Source organism: Copadichromis virginalis, linkage group LG8, assembly GCF_057382275.1.
Source record: "Copadichromis virginalis isolate Kocher_CV1m ecotype Utaka linkage group LG8, C_Virginalis_male_GT1.1, whole genome shotgun sequence".
Lineage (NCBI taxonomy): Eukaryota > Metazoa > Chordata > Actinopteri > Cichliformes > Cichlidae > Copadichromis > Copadichromis virginalis.
Genome location: NC_140625.1, coordinates 19,888,431 through 19,900,845, shown reverse-complemented (window position 1 = coordinate 19,900,845; position 12,415 = coordinate 19,888,431). Strand labels below are relative to the sequence as shown.

General features: G+C 39.4%; 1 protein-coding gene across 3 annotated transcripts in view; it reads left to right on the top strand.

The window, feature by feature from the left end:
- Positions 1–12,415, top strand: part of vti1a (vesicle transport through interaction with t-SNAREs 1A) — a 115,800-nt gene that overhangs the window by 16,853 nt on the left and 86,532 nt on the right. For 2 of the 3 annotated variants that reach the window (XM_085466408.1, XM_085466410.1), the window contains exons 4-5: positions 7,139–7,216; positions 12,156–12,176. In XM_085466408.1, the coding sequence (XP_085322534.1) occupies positions 7,139–7,216; positions 12,156–12,176 (99 nt within the window). The remainder of the gene's footprint in view (positions 1–7,138; positions 7,217–12,155; positions 12,177–12,415) is intronic. The other variant, XM_085466409.1, reaches the window with a different exon arrangement.

Sequence of the window (12,415 nt, the reverse complement as noted above, 5' to 3'; positions counted from 1 at the left end):
TCAGAATTACATTGTGGAAGATGAATTAAGGTTTTTTTTTTTTTTTCAATTATCCCAGAGGTTGGCCAGCATTAGAGCATCAGCTTACTCCTGCAGTGAGACTAAACTCTTTAGTTTTGTTCCCCTCATCACCATAGAGCACTTGTTTGTTCTCCGTTAAGCTTTTTTTTTTTCTTCTTTTTTTGTATGTTTTTGTCTTGGTATTTTTATTCTGAAATTATTCATTTCACAAAAGACATTTGCAAACAATCAAATAGCTCATTAAATTAATGTTATTTTGTGGATATTCTAGCACTTTTTTGTTTAAAAAATAAATAAAGCATCATTTTTCTTTGTGTTAATGTTGAATATAAGACAATTTCCTTTAAATTGGCTTACGAGGTGCAAGAAAGTCTTGTCTGTACCAATCAGTTGACTGCTTTTTAAAAATTTTCTGCACCGTTGTTGTGAATTCCAGCACAGAACCTGCACACTCCCAGGAAACTCGTAAGTGTATTGGGAAGTTCAGGAGGGCACATGTTGGAAGGGCTTTGGAAGGGGGCCTTACTGGCCTCATCAGCATTTGAATGTGTTCTGGCTAGTGAAATAACAAAGTATACATAAATATATAGAGATAATGATCTGGCTAAGTCTCTATGTGTGCTGCTGTATTCTTATGCTAATGATCCAGCTATTCAATGCCAACAATGGTCACATTACAAGAAAAGGCAAAGCACTGAAGGAGATAGTCTTCTGTGTACGTGTCCACCGAGGGACGCGCACATGCTCACCAGGCCCAACTTCTCTCCCTTTGTGTCTAGGTTTTTTTTTTTCCTCTTTTTTTTTTATTTTATTACATTTTTCAATTTTAGATAACACTCCAAGAATAGACATCAAACAAAAATGAATCATAAATCGAGGTCAGGAGTGAGCCTCTTTCCAAAGCAGAGAAAGGGTTAAAAGTGAAGGTATCTTTAAAAAAGATGGGAAGACTGATAGGAGAGGAGCTCTTCTCAGCAGAGGGTTCAGTGAACCATATGTAGGTGCCCACAGGCTAATGGGCCGGTTGGTCCCTGGCTTGCCAGGTATCCTGTATGCACATTTCCACCCCCCCACCCCCCCGAAACAAAACACACGCACACACACATAGATAGATAGACTCTCCCTCCTCGTCATCCTCCAGCACTCACCTCTCCAACCCCTCCCACCTTCACTCTGTGAAAATACCTCCTCCACTTTCCTCTAATCTCACCTTTTTCTCTGGTGCTGACCTGGGGAGGCTCTCTTTATTCCCCACTGCACGCCAGAAGCCAGCGTTGTGATCGGAGCCCGGGCCCCTGCGCTGGTTCCCCTCTCCTCTCCTCTATCCTTGCCCTGGCTGCCCGCCTCCCCGACGGCTCTGCTCTATTGATTTACTCCTCCAACCAATGCTGTCTGTCTCTGTTTTGCACCACCAGCACCTAGGTCCCTCATCTCTATAACCCTCCCTCTTTCCTCATTTTCTTTGCTGTCTTCTTTTTTGTCTTTTCATACTTTCTTTCCATCTTTCTTTCTGTCCCCTCCTACACAACCACGGGCTATGGAAGGAAGAAACTAATGGAACAAGAGCGAAGGAGTGAAAGAGACACGGAAAGACTGGTAGTGTGGGAGGGGAAATGGGGCCTTTGATTTTTCATTAGAAGCACCTTCATATTTTAATATTGGGTTTAATCGGGCCCGCGTGCCTTAAAGAAATAACCACTGAGAGATGATCCCTCGGCCTTCAAAAGCTATATGGCGTTTCTTCAATCAAAGCCCTTCTTGAATTTGCTCTTTTGTTTGGAGTTCACTTTCAACACCCCTCCTTCCACCGCCTTCTCTTGCTGTCTCCTGGCCTATCACTTTGTGGTTACAGTCGTTAGGCTTATTGACTGATCTCAGCAGTACTTAGCAATAGAAATGACTTTGACAGGGAACCCCCCTTCCATTCACACAGGTGCAAGAATGAAATAGCATGGTATCAGAGTGGTGTAAACCACTACTGGCAAATGATAAAACCTTGGTTGCTTGTGGGCTAATTGATTGATAGATTTTAAAAAAAGCAAACTAATAAAGAGAAGTTTTATCACAGTTGTGTCAGACAGTGTCAGGTTTTTATTAAGGGACATGATCTTTTTAAAGCTGATCCACTCTGTCTGCCTAAAATAAGTCTCCTCACCTCACACCTGCTCAGATATGTCGCTGGCTCATTTATTGCCTTGCCGTTGTTGATCATTCACCTCTATTTGTGTTTTTTTTGACAATTGTTTCTCTGAGACTCCTTGAGGTATTTCATCGAGGTGGAACACAATGCAGTGTGCGTCGAAGCCACCAAAGCACCAACCTGTGAGCTAATGAGAGGCCCCATGCTGTTATCTAAGGCTCCGGCTTCTCTACCACTGCTGCACTTCTATCAGGGGAGAGAACACACACCGGGCTACCGTTCACATATGTTGCACGCGTACGTTCTCTAAAGGAGGTTTACCGGGGATGCAAAAGCTCACAGAAGCCTCCATCTTACATACAGTAACCCCCATGTATCCTTCTGCACTCACACAAGCGCACAACAGACAGAAGTAAAGGATTTGATGGCACCAAAGACCGCAATAAAACAAAGGCGCAAATGACACCCTCCTGCGACAGTCCCAACTGTAGCTGCTTCTCTTTGTCTGATAATATATCAGATGTATTAAAAAGGAGCACTTAATTGAACAACCTCTCCCAGTTTGTTTGTGTTAAAGGAGAGTAGAAGATGCTAGACAACAATTTGTGTGTGTGTGTTTCGCTTTGTGCTTTGCTGTGCATGTCTGTGTGTGTGTGCGCGCGCGCGTGCGCGCGTGTTAAACCCCTGCCAAGCAGAGATGCATTATTTAAGATGCTGTTGTGATACTTGTGCCTGCTTAAAGGTCTCAGCTTCCTTTTAACGCCATGCCGCATCAGCCCACCTCTGCCCCCACTTGTGGGGGGAACCAGAGTGGGGCCTGCTGGCGCTGGTCCACACATCACCTGGGAAAATATCACAGCAGGGGAGGAGAGGAAGTGAAATAGATAACCTTTGAGTTTAGCACACATTTTTGTGAACACACATTTTACTGCTCCACTTCATTGTCACTTCTGTGCTGACTTTAGAAATATTTTTTTACTTATTTATTTATTTTTACAGGATGTTCATTTTAGATCATTTTATACTCACCTTAATTTTATTTGGATTTTCACATTTTGTGCATCCCTAGAGCAACCGGGAGAGGAAAATGAAAGGACTGGATGTCAGTTTGAGGCAATCACATGGCGTTAGACATGAGAGTTATTAAGTCTAACTTGCCCAGTTGCTCACCTGCTGGTGAAAAACCTTGTAATGGAGCCTAGTACTATAAATTGAATGTGGTTAATTACTCTTCATGCTATGCCACCAGCCGTGTGTGCAGGGTGAAAAGGAAAAGCTTGGGAAAGTAGAGGGAAAAAGCGTCTGCAGAGGAACTTCAGGGCCCCTCATTACACTCTGCCCCTGGGTATTTTTACGCCTTTTATTTCCCATCTAATGAACTGTTTACATTTTTTTTTTCTGCTTTCTAGGCGCCACAATTATTCGACTTGTCCTTGTGTCACTCGTTGCACCAGGCAAAAAGCAAGGAGGAGAGTTGGAGGGCATTGAAATGTGTATATGGATCTCAGTTTGTTTCATTTGAATTTTTCTGAGAAAGTTTTGTTTAATATTACAGAGACCTTAATTGGAGACTGATTTGAATTTATTTTGAAAGGTCATATTATTATTATCATCATTATTATTATTATTATTATTATTATTATTATTATTATTATTATTTTATTGTTTTATTATTTTTTTTACAATTAATAACGTGTTTTTCTGTGAGTGGTTTATGAAGGAATTAAGAGTCGTCATGTTTATTTAACAAAAGTATACCATTGCATGCTCATAGACTATAAAGGAATTGTACACAAATAAGATATCCATGTATTGGTTATAATTGAATTAATATCATTTGCTGCTCAGAGGATTATGCTGAACTGATTAGCATATCTGATATGAATTGTTATGCGTGCATATGTAATTATGTTTTGATGAGTAAAGAAGAATACTTTTTTTTTTTTTTTTCTGCTATCCATGTCAACAGAGGTAAAACGTGTGTTTTTGACAGGACACCAGCACCTCCATCGCCTCATTTGACGGGATGCGTGGAGTTTTTAAAGGCAGGCCACTTTGCATAAAGTTAAGATGTACCTTTTGTACTTTTCTTGTGTGCTTCCGGGAATAGAAGCAAATTCTCACCCAAGATAAAAAAAAAAGTGACAAAAGACAGACCTTTCAAAAGGATTTAAAAAAAGCTCTTTCCCCCCCCCCTTTTCTGAGCAATAAGGTATCTTCTGAAAGCACGTATTCTTTTTTAGATTACAAAGCCTGATTAGTTGGTTTTGTCTTAAGATGCGGAGCTCTGTCTCCACGTACTGTAAATAGATTGAGTTAGTTTTAGAGCTTTTTTTTAATTATTATTATTATTAATGGAAAATAAGGTTTTTACAATAGACCAGATATTTCCTTTCTGACCTCGAGACTGTGCCTGTTGTCACTAAACACCCAAACTCATAATCAAAATCTGTTACTGTATTAAGCAGTCAGTATTGCACCTGCTTATATTTTACATCAAATGGGAAGGCAGTAGTCACTTAGGAATCTGTTGTTTTCCAGAGGGGGAATCCAAAAGCTGGAGTGTGTACTGTAGGTACAGGGAAAATAGCGGCAACACTTTCATTTCAATGACATTTTCCATTCTTTATACTTTCTTTGTTATCTACTCTGTTCTCATTGCAGAAACCCTTCATACATTCATCCGTAACAAACAGCTATTTAGAAATACCAAAAAAGCCCTGCATATGGTTTGAAGGCGACGTAAGCCTCAACATTCAAATCAATGCTTCTCCCAGGCTTCCTCGTCTCAATTACTGGTGAAGTCGTCTTTCCCCCTAAGTTGCACTGAAGCTCTTTAAGATGAAACTCGACTTAAATGGAATATGTGGGTGTTTTTCCTGGCAAAAAAAAAAAGTGCGCGTGTGCCTGGTGTACAAGTGTACATGCTGTCGTTATATTGTCTTTATTGTCTTTCTGATTTTAACAAATCTGGAATTCCTTTTTCTTGTGCTTACACTTGCACTAACTGCAGCACAGTGACCATTCAGTTACCCTGGTGTAGAAGGTTTACAATGCTTTACAATGCTGGAATGGATGGGTTTTCTTTTTTCTTTTTTTTTAAAGGTGACAAAATATGGTTTAAATTATGTTTCAAATACATAAACATATGCATTAGGCATTTAAATAAAGGATGACAAGCTTCAGATGACAGAAAATAAATCAGAAACGATCTCATTAATTATGCTTATGCTCTCATGACCATTTAAATAGCGCATGTTTCGCCAGTTTATCTTGAACTGGCTGTTCCAGTTCATTCAGCATTAGAGCAATTAAGGTAAAAGTTAAATAATACTCAAAAACCAACTTTAACAGCATCTTTTGACAGAGTGCTCCTTTATACCGGTGTGTGTCTGTGTTATTTCAGACTGTGCTGCCAGTCTTTTTCTTCAGTAGGCATTTAGTGGTTAGGTTAGGTCCCCGTGGTTGGCTATTGTTTGGGTGCGCTCTTTATGGGTTTTGTGGTCTGGATTGTCTATCTAGTCAGTAATTACTCCAGAGAACTGTGGCCCTCACCATCACGATAATAACAAATCACATCAGCGAGGAGTTTCCACTCAGTGCTCCAGATTATGAGGAGAGACAAATAAATAAAATCAACCGGCTCAGTTTTGATTGGTTCCAAAGCTATTTCAATCAAGCAGCTTGATGTCATCACTCCTGACGTTCGAATTGGCATTTTCAAGTTTGGTTTGTGCTTTTTGTCATGGTAGGCACCATTAAAGTGCTTAGTGCTATAGCTTCTTTAAACTTTTACTGTTAAGAAAGAGAGGAGGAAAGGATAGTGCCTTTGAGGGGGGAAAAAATGTCCCCACCAGGTAATTGGTGTTCCTTTGCTTATTCCCCGACTTTTGTTTTATTTACTTAGTCAATTACAATATAAATATAGAAAAATTGAAAGAATTTGTGCTGAGGAAAAGTGATATTTTCATTCCTCTGCTGGTGTTTGTCTTTGATTTTGCCCACCTCCTGCAGCCCACCTAGAAACCCTGTCAAGGCGGTGACAGAAAGCGAAGGAGGCTTAGTAAACACTTTCTGTGTCTGCTGCTGGTGTGTATTTAGTTTAGAGGGCATGCCAAGAGGCTGTTTTTCCATGGGTCGGGTGTCTGTAAACAAGCAGTACAACGGCAGCCCACTCTTCCACAATCGGAGGTGGCACACTCTGAAGTGTGTATGAAATGTGTGTGTCTGAGTGTGTCTTTTTGGGTGTTTTTTTTCTTGGGTGGGGGGGACATGGATTCCCTCTTATTCTAGCCTATCTGGAGACAGAGAGAGCGTGAGAGAGAGTTTGTGTGTGTGCGTGTGTGTGAGGGAGAGAGGCAACCCCAAATCCGATGGGCCGCCAATGGGTGATGAATTATTCCCTGTCTGAGTCACAGCATTGGTGTTATCACAGAGCCTGCCACTGCACTGGGATGACAGCAGTGACAGCCCCTAGAAAAGATTTAGCGCTGACAAGTGATACTTCCTCATAATACATCTCCCTGGCCCTCTACCCTGTCCCTGGTTCCTCAGCCTCTCCCTGCACACAGGATGGGCTTTTTTTTATCCTTCAACTTGTATTTGTTTAAGTGGGCAAGGTGTATATGTGTGTGTGGTTGGGGCTCTTTGCCACCACCGCTGTGGCATAAGTGCATGAGGTAAAGTCGATCACCTTGGAAGGAGGCATAGGCACAAACCCCGAACACTGCTTTGTTGCTGGTACATGTGCTGTAAGGGCAAACACACACATATACACACCCTCCATGTTTGATTCGGTTTGTCACCGAGTTCCATTAGGGGGCTCTCGTGTTTAAGGAATGCCTGTTGTGTTTTTGCATCAACAACAGTACTAAGCCATATTTCCCCACTTGTTTTCTCTTTTTGCTCTCCTCTTTTCCTTCCTTCTTCTTTTTGTCCTTCTTCTTCTTCTTCCTCCTCCTCTTCCTCCTCCTGCAGAAAAGGTCACGCATTGCCTACAGTGATGAGGTGCGCAACGAGCTCCTGGGGGATGATGCCAGTTCTTCGGAGAGCCAGGTAAGGTGTTAATCAGGGGCCCAAATGAGACCAGTGTGGGTGGCTGACTGGCCCCCAGGGTGGGGAGGTGGGCCCCATCGTAGCAGCCATCGAGAGCTGAAACCACACCATTGTCACTAAGCCATGCGGAAGTAACACTGTTTAATGCAAAGCTGGGCTAGCAGTGAGCGGGCTCGGGGCATGGGACCGGTGTCTGGACACAGCCAGATTGTGACCAACGCACACAAACACAAGCAGTGCACCTAAACACAAATACACACTTAAACACAGATTTCAATCCAAAACCCCAGCCTCCCTGCTCCAACCGTCCCACAGCTGTTCTCCAGCCGGGTACGGACTTAGGATCATAATAGATCCTCATGATCAAGACACACACAAAGACATACACACCCACACAAAAATGAACACACAGCCGCTAAATCTTACTCTCTTGTCTTTTTGTGAACTCCAGTGGTGAACAATGCGTTCCCTTACTGATGACTGAAAGAAATTGAAAAAGTACTCAATAAAAGTTATTTAGTCACTAAATAATTTGATCTAGTATATCATGTCAAGCTTCAAACAGAAATCTTTTTTTTTTTTAATGGCCCTTTTAATTGTTTTATCTGTTAGCTATCAGTGTATTCACAATTGTTTGGGTTTGTTTTTTTGTTTTTTTTATGTGCTATCAGTCCAGCCTGTTGAATCTGGGGATGTAAACAACATGAGCACATAAGCAATTTTCCTTTAACGTCAGCAATATTTACAAAAGATTTTTTTACACCAGTTTTGAGGGGGGTTTGTATTAAGAAGACATTGCAGTTTTAATTTGCTAAAAATATACCACACTCTTTAAACTTAATTTTAAATAAATTGTTTCCAGTCAAACAGTAATACATCAGCAGCACTGCTCACAGCTGTACTCAGCCACTCTCAACTATGACAAAATGTCTTTTGACTAATTATATATTGCCTTTAGAGTCAGCTGTCTTCTTGCAGAGGTTACTGTGTCTTAACGCGTACACACACACACACACACACACACACACACACACACACACACACACACACGCAAATAAATGCTTTCCACATACTAAAAAGAAGAAAGATGAATACATATGTGCACATTTAGTTTCACAGCGCTATGCGAGTATATTTAGATGATTCACACCCAGGCAAAGCTAAATAAAGTTGTCTGGTTTTTTTTCCTCGTTTTTTTGAACATTTCCCTATTACCATTTCAATGATGACCCATGAACCGCGCATCTTAGAAACATATGTATCACGAGCCTAGATGTGTAATTGATATGCATATTCTTGGCAAATTAGCGAGACACAAAAGTGGCTCCGACATTTTATGCAGAAGTTAGAAGGAGATTTGCTGTCAGAAATGCCACATTTGAGACTCTGATGGGTCCTATCAAAATCTTGTCAAGGAAAAGCTGAAAATCCAGATCCCATTTCATTTCAAATCTTATTTCCCCTTCATTAAAAATGTATCTGAAATATTTAAAACAAATATTTGTAAATCTGAAATGTATAAATCTGAGAGGAAAATAATAAAGAAAAAGTTTAGGATTAATATTGTGGCATAGTACTATAAATTTACATTATAGGATTTTGAAAGCTGATGTTGGAATTTAATTAATAAAAATATTCTTGCTTTTATATTATTTAATATAATTGTATTTCCAAGTTAAGATAAAATATGTGGCTTTAATCCATGCATGTACAAATAACAGTAGCAAAGCGTGACATTTAAATACATGAACAAATCCAGCCATTATTTTTCGATCCTATTTAATAATAACATAATCATATATATATTAAAAATCACAAATCCACATATATAAAATAAAATTTAGATTATTTATTAATTTTAAATTAAGAGGAAGACATTTTTAACTTGGGGAATTTAGGTCAAACATGATGCCCTTAAAAAATGAGCCAAAATATGTGATTTATTACTCTTCTTTCATTGTATATTCACAAAATGTATTTGTTGAATAGACTTCTGGGACTTAGAATGTTAAATTTTTTATTTAAAAAACTCTTTAATGAATGGTGATAATGTCTGTTCAACTTTAAAAATTCAAAACTAATCTAAAACTGTCACATACACACACCTACAAACGCGCGCACACGCACACACCCATACAAAGCCGAAGAAAGAGTTCATCTCGGGGGCAAAAGCAAAGTAAATAGATGATGTACATTTATCCTTTTTCTTCCAGGTGCCGTATTTGCCTCATTTTCATTTAAAAACTTGTGGAGATAATACTTGTCTTGGTCTTGCTGTGAGTGGAGTACTCGCAACTTCAGGGTTTTTTTTTATCTAACGAGACGGCGGTGATAGGAGAGGGGAAAAGATGGTGGGGGCCGGGGCAAGTCGGTCAATTTAATTCCTGACGATCTGAAAGAGGTCAGGATCATTTCATATAGCCCTGGCTGAGCAGATCATTACCAGTCACAAATCTGTTGGTTACATGGCAAGGATTTATAGCTAAGTAAATAGGGAACCGTCATAAGTTCTGAAAATGGCGTGTTGGCCCTGCGATAATGGCTAAAGGACGATTTAATAGAGTTCGGCATTTATTCGTTATCTGTATGCGGACAGAGACTGAATTGGCACTATCACTCATTTTTTTAATAATGTGGTAGGCTACCATTGCACATTTTTTTTCCCTTTCTGTTTCCTCTGCATGCAACACACGCACACACACACACACACACACACACACACACACACACACACTGTCAGCACACACAGACGCCACACACAAAGCAACAAATGCGCACACATTTTTCACACACGAACACTATACGGAATAGTTTCGATTTCAGTCACAGCAGAAGGCTTGGCCACAAGAGATTGTGCTGGTTTGAGCCGGCATGGACCAGATTTTACAGCCTACAAAGGAAGCAGATTACCACTTGTATCGAATTCCGTATTGGATAAAAAAAAAAAAATCTTTTGTTTGAAAAAAAAAATTGCTGATTATCATAACAGAAAAATTGCAGCAGTGCAATTTTGAATACTGGCTGGCATCACAAAAACACAAGGAGCTACGCTCATGCAGGAGTAATTATACCATTTACAATATTCTGTATTTACTGCTGTATATCTCTCGAGCAACACGAGCATCACTGGCCAGAATAAAGAATGGATGCCAAAGAAAAAATAAAGCTAAACAGGAAGAAACGAGAAAAACAGCTCACCATGCCCATCATATAGTTTTAACAAATCCTCCACAAGGACTTGCAATCAGTCAGGCAGCACAAATGAGCTAGAACAAGTTTTGTTTGGTATCCATTGACTGATGGCAGAGCTGTGGTGAGGGATCGCAGGATCTGATGGGGTTTTTTTCAAGCCCCAAATAACCACATTCACAGTGTCGTTTTAAACTTTGGCCTCTTCAATAATGCATTCTTAGCGGGAGTTGTTGCTTAAGTTAGAAAAGAGTGTTTCCTCACTAAGGTGCGCCTTGTTACTGCCGACATTTTCAAGGGTAAGAGCTCTTTATAAAAACATGGAGGTATACTTGTTTACCTCCCACATTACAGATATTGACAATATATTTTTTTTATATATATATATATATGTCACAGACATATACTTATGATAAGCAAAAATGATGCAAGAACTATTTTTGACATGCAAGATTATAATGTGTGAGTTTCTTTATTTTTCAGTCAGTTTTTGTCGAGCACAGACTCATCCTGAATTCATTATTTATGACAAATTTCTTTGACTGTGTTTACTAGTTTTGTTATAAATACAGGAGAGGGAAATTTAGGGAGTGCAGTATTGTTTGTTGTTGTTGTTTTGAATTTTGGTATAAGATAAATGTTAAGTCATAGTTTTAATTTAAATAGATTTTCCTCCTATATTGTTCACAATGATCCCAAATAAATAGTTTGAGTAATTGTGGCCCTAAGTCTCCTTTTTCAGCTACTACCTTTGTAATAGTGACCAATTAAATATTAGATTAAATTAATTAAAATCACTTTAAAAGGCTAACACATCAAAAATGCGTCCTTCCTCTTTCTCTTCCAAATGTGCTGCATTCCTACGTGAAGCCTTCCTCCTCTGCAACCCTAACTTAAGGACAGGCCAGGGAACCAACCTTTTAATTGTGATTGGGCATAATTAATGGCAAATGGGATTACTGCCCTCCCTTACATGTCTGTTTCATTATCAGAGATGCAAGAATTTCCAGGACAGGGAATAGGAATAGCATTTCTTATTTACTTCACTTTAAATTTGTTATTCTCTTTCATGAAAAATGTATAGCTATGCTAAGATTCATTTTTCATGATCTATGGTTGTCCTCATAATAAGCAGTACTGTATGTATACACAATTGTAGCCTTACATGGCTTTCCATGCATACGCTGAACAATCTGCACCTTTAATGCGATTGATAACAGACATTAAATATTGACAGCTTACCAGCATTAATAAACAGCGATGCAAAATAATGTGCCTCAGCATTTTTATAACTCTGTTCCAAAAGGCACACAGTTTCCTTTTTTTTGTTCGTTTTGCAGAGAATTGCACAGTGACAGATGAGAAAATTTCGCTCAACATTTAATCTTACTATAAATGTGCAAACCAGATTTTACTCATTCTTTCTTTTCTCTCGCTATATCAATTTCTGTAATGTGACTTCCTTGATAATCTCGGTTGATTCTGCGAGTCGAACGATCCATTCCCTGTGCTTGTTTAATGTGACAGCAGCAGGACTTGATCTTTGTTTGTTCAAAAAAAGTCAGCCCAAGCGGCGCGTTTAGCTCCGTTTAATGTGTTTGTCTTGTGATTTCCAAATGCTAAACATGCAAACAGATAAATCGTCAAGGTTAATTCTCTATCCAGCCATATGACTGTTTCTGCTTTTTTTTAATCTATCTTTCACTTTCTCCATCCTTCTTTTCTTCTCCTTTTTGCTCTCACGATGCAGTTGGTAAAGTTGCGTGAAGAGGTAAGTGCTTTTCTGATCTAAGAATTTAAGTTCTGCTTTCCGTATGAAACTACCTATTTTGCCTCCTTTCTTTGTTAGAAAATTAGAACCACTCATTTGGACACTTTCTGGATGTCTGATTGAACAGTTTAGAGGCCGAACCGCAGATAATGAATTTACTTAGGGCCAATCCCTCAAGTTTCCCCTCCTATAAATATCAGGAAGCGAAGATGAGATACTATTTCTGATGCAATTGTTTA